Genomic DNA, 3579 nt, shown 5'->3' on the forward strand with positions numbered 1-3579 from the left:
GCCCCCAGCCGCGGCCACCACGCCGACATCGGGGGGATCAGCCCCGGCTCAATGCCGCCGGCCAGCAAGCTGCTTGCAGAGGAGGGGGCTGCCATCGTCAGCTTCAAGATCGTCAGGGACGGGGCCTTCCAGGTGGCGGGGGGGGGCCCCGAGGCCGCGAGGATTGGGTTGCTCGCGGAGTGTGCGCGTGTGCACACGTATGCTTGCGTGCGAGCGTCTGCCCGAGCGATTGTAATTTGTGTTTGTTTTTGGGGGGGGGTGCAGGTGAGGGTGACCCAGAGGAATGATCGCACGCAACAACAGGTGCAAGAGCAGGCTCGATGGTTGCAGAGGCTCCGAGCGCACGACCCCCCCAAACCCTTCTGCCCGCACCTCTCGGCCCCGGTCAGCACTCTGCTTTCTGGCTCGCCCTGAGGGCGCCCCGATTTGCTCGTTCGAGTTGTTTGTCTGCGCGCGCACCACTTCCTCGCACCCAAAACTACACACAAACATACACAAAGACACATACACACACACACAAAGACACACACACACACACCAGCACAAACGTATTCTTGCCACGAAAACCCCCCCCCTCCCAACCTTTCCCCAGGAGCCCGGCATCACAGACCTCCTGATGGCCCCAGCCAAGCTGGCGGATGCGATCGCGGGCTGCAGCGGCACGCGCAACCTGAGCGACAACCTGTCAGACCTGAAGGCACAGGCGAGCGGCTGCTGCAGCGGAGGCGCAGCGGGGGCGGGGCTAAACCCTGAACCCAGAATTTGCACCCGGCGCGGCCGCCAGGAGGCGGGGGAGCGCCTTGAGGGGGGGAGCGCCTGGGTCTGGATGGCTGGGCGTGACGGTGGTGCCTCGGAATGCTTTCAAGACCCTGGGGGCGGAGGGTGCGGGGCGGCGGTGTTGGCATCAGTGCGCAGCTGGCGAGTCACCACTCGGTTGGCCTCCTGGAAGTCTGTTGTCATCGTGACATCACATCCTTTCGTGATTCTTTTGTGATGTCTTGATCCTGTGGCACTTGACTTGAACGAGCTACAATGCACCCACAAGCACTCGCACGTGGCTGTACTCAACGGCGCCATCTTCGCATCTTAAACCCTGACGTTCAGCCAGGATCACATGCAAAATGAACCCACATCTCGAGCAGGTGGCAGCCAACACCAAGGGCATCGCCCTGGTGGGGGAGCTGATCCGGGAGCACGGACTGCCCACAGTCCAGGCCTACATGGCGTTCATCCAGTCCAACGCCGAGGCGGCCGTGAGGGACATGCTGCGCGACTTCTCTCTGAGACAGGTGGGGACCGTGGTTTGCGGGGCTGCTGACTATATACTAAGTGCGTGAACTGAGGTCAAGTCTGAGTGTGATGCAGCGCAGCGGCGCGGCTTCAGGGAGCGGTGACGTCCAGGCGCATGCTCTGAACTGCCAGACCAGCGGCTCGCACTGGGGCGCCACAGGTTTTTGGTGCAAGTAATCCACTGCTTGGGAGGGACCTTGCCGCGGCGCGCATACTCCGACCTCGTGACCGCTGTCGCCACGGCCGTGCAATGACAAGGCACACAAGGTATGTTTTCCTCACTCCTATGCGTGCTGCAGGGCCTGCCGGAGGTCGGCACAGTCAGCGCCGAAGATCAGATGGACGACGGCTCCCCCATCTGCCTGGCGGTCACGATCGACCGCGGCGACGGCAGCGCCACCTTTGACTTCACCGGCACGGGGCCGGAGGTGCGCCCTGGGACGCGCGCCGCGGGCTGATGCCTGCGCGGGCTGGCGTGTCTGGGGACGGGCCGGCCTTGGGGTTTGTCGCCCCCCGCCCGACTGAGCGAGGCAGTGCGTCCTGCTTGGTTTGGGCGGCCGGCATCTACCATGGCTGTCGCGGCGCGGGCTGTCATGCCAGCCGCCGTCCGTCCCACTCATCACCTCGCGTTTCGCTCGACGCTCACGATTGACCTGTGCAAAGCAGGCACATGCCCACACATCTGATCCCTTTTGCGCGCTCACTCTCTGCGCTCAGGTCTACGGCAACTGCAACGCGCCGCCCGCGGTGGCGTACTCGGCCATCATCTACGCGCTGCGCTGCATGGTCACGCGCGACGTGCCCCTCAACCAGGCGCGCAACCAGAGGGGGGGGGCAGCGTGCGCCCGTTTCGTCGCGTGAGGGCGCTCAGCGCGCTTACGCGCACACATGCACAAGCACACGCAGACTTTGCTTAGCGCTGCTGAGACAGGAGCGCCGCGGCCCTGGCCGGCTCCCAGGCGGCGCCGTCATCTTGCACCCCCTCCTGCACAACACTGCAACTCGCACACCACTGCGGGCACACACGCCACATCAGACGACCCATTCACAAACCCAAGCACATGCGCGCGCACACGCCCCGCAACCCCAGGGCTGCCTGGCGCCCATCAGTGTGGTCATCCCGCCCCAGTGCCTGCTCAACCCCAGCCCGGAGGCGGCCGTGGTGGGCGGCAACGTCCTCACCAGCCAGCGCGTGACCGACGTTGTGCTCAGGGCGTTCGGGGCGGCCGCGGCGTCGCAGGTGGGCGCCGCCCTCCGTTTGGCCCTGCTGTCTTTCCGGCCACGCAGGGTGGGCGAAAAGCAGCGGCGACACACCGCAGCAGGCCGTCTCATGGGTAGTCGGCTTGCTCGGCTCGCAGCCTCTCGGTCGCCCCCCACCAAACATGCGCCCGGTCCGGTGGTTCCCGGCGCACAGCACCCCTTGGCCACCCCCTCTGCGCCCCTTGTCAGCGAGTCAAAAGTCACGCATGACTGCTACCTCGTGTTTGCAGGACGCACGCGCCTGTCCCGAAAACACGCCCACCTTCCCCGCCCCTCAGCCGCAGCGCCCTCTCCCCACTCACCCAATTTGACACCCCGCGCACCCTCCCCTGCCCCCATCCATCCACCCAGGGCTGCATGAACAACTTCACATTCGGGGACGAGGGCATGGGCTACTATGAGACGATCGCCGGCGGCGCGGGCGCGGGGCCAGGCTGGGACGGCCGCAGCGGGGTGCACACGCACATGACCAACACGCGCATCACGGGTGCGCGCCCGCGCGCGCGCCGGCCGCCTGCCGCTCGCCGAGGGCGCGGTGCATCTTGCGCTGCCGAGGAGCAATGCGTGCGGCGCCGTGCGCCGCGCGCCGGGCCGCGCGGGCAGGGGCGCGCCGGCTGCACCGGCGCCCCTTGGACCCTCGCCGTGCAGCCATCATGCCTCAAAGATCACGTTGCTGTGCCCTCCCACAACAAAACAACCCTTCCATACGTGCAAAAGTCGAGATACACGATCGTATCCCAAGGGTCAAGCCCCAGCCCCACTTGACCACCTCGCTCTTCTTCTACGTCACTCCCACTCCCAACCCCCTCTTCATTAGCAGTCATCGACAGGGGGCGAAATGCGCACCCTGCTGCACCCCTCACCCCGCCCGTTGCCCCCCCCCCGCAACGCCCCCTCAAAGACCCCGAAATCCTGGAGCGCCGCTACCCCGTGGCGCTGCGCGCGTTCAAGCTGCGGCCGGGCAGCGGCGGGGAGGGCCGCTGGCGCGGCGGCGATGGGGTCATACGCGAGGTGGGGGCAGTTTTGTGG

General features: G+C 66.4%; 1 protein-coding gene across 1 annotated transcript; it reads left to right on the forward strand.

Moving 5' to 3' along the window:
* Positions 1–1121: 1121 nt before the first annotated feature.
* On the forward strand, positions 1122–3315 carry MNEG_10351 (5-oxoprolinase (ATP-hydrolysing); the record flags this gene model as incomplete). Its single annotated transcript, XM_014041178.1, has 6 exons — positions 1122–1289; positions 1590–1718; positions 2008–2088; positions 2381–2530; positions 2902–3037; positions 3293–3315. 6 exons carry the CDS (start codon positions 1122–1124, stop codon positions 3313–3315), a joined length of 687 nt encoding a protein of 228 aa, XP_013896632.1.
* Positions 3316–3579: the final 264 nt, after the last annotated feature.

This window comes from Monoraphidium neglectum (assembly GCF_000611645.1).
Source record: "Monoraphidium neglectum strain SAG 48.87 unplaced genomic scaffold scaffold02280, whole genome shotgun sequence".
In the NCBI taxonomy this organism is placed as follows: Eukaryota; Viridiplantae; Chlorophyta; class Chlorophyceae; order Sphaeropleales; family Selenastraceae; genus Monoraphidium; species Monoraphidium neglectum.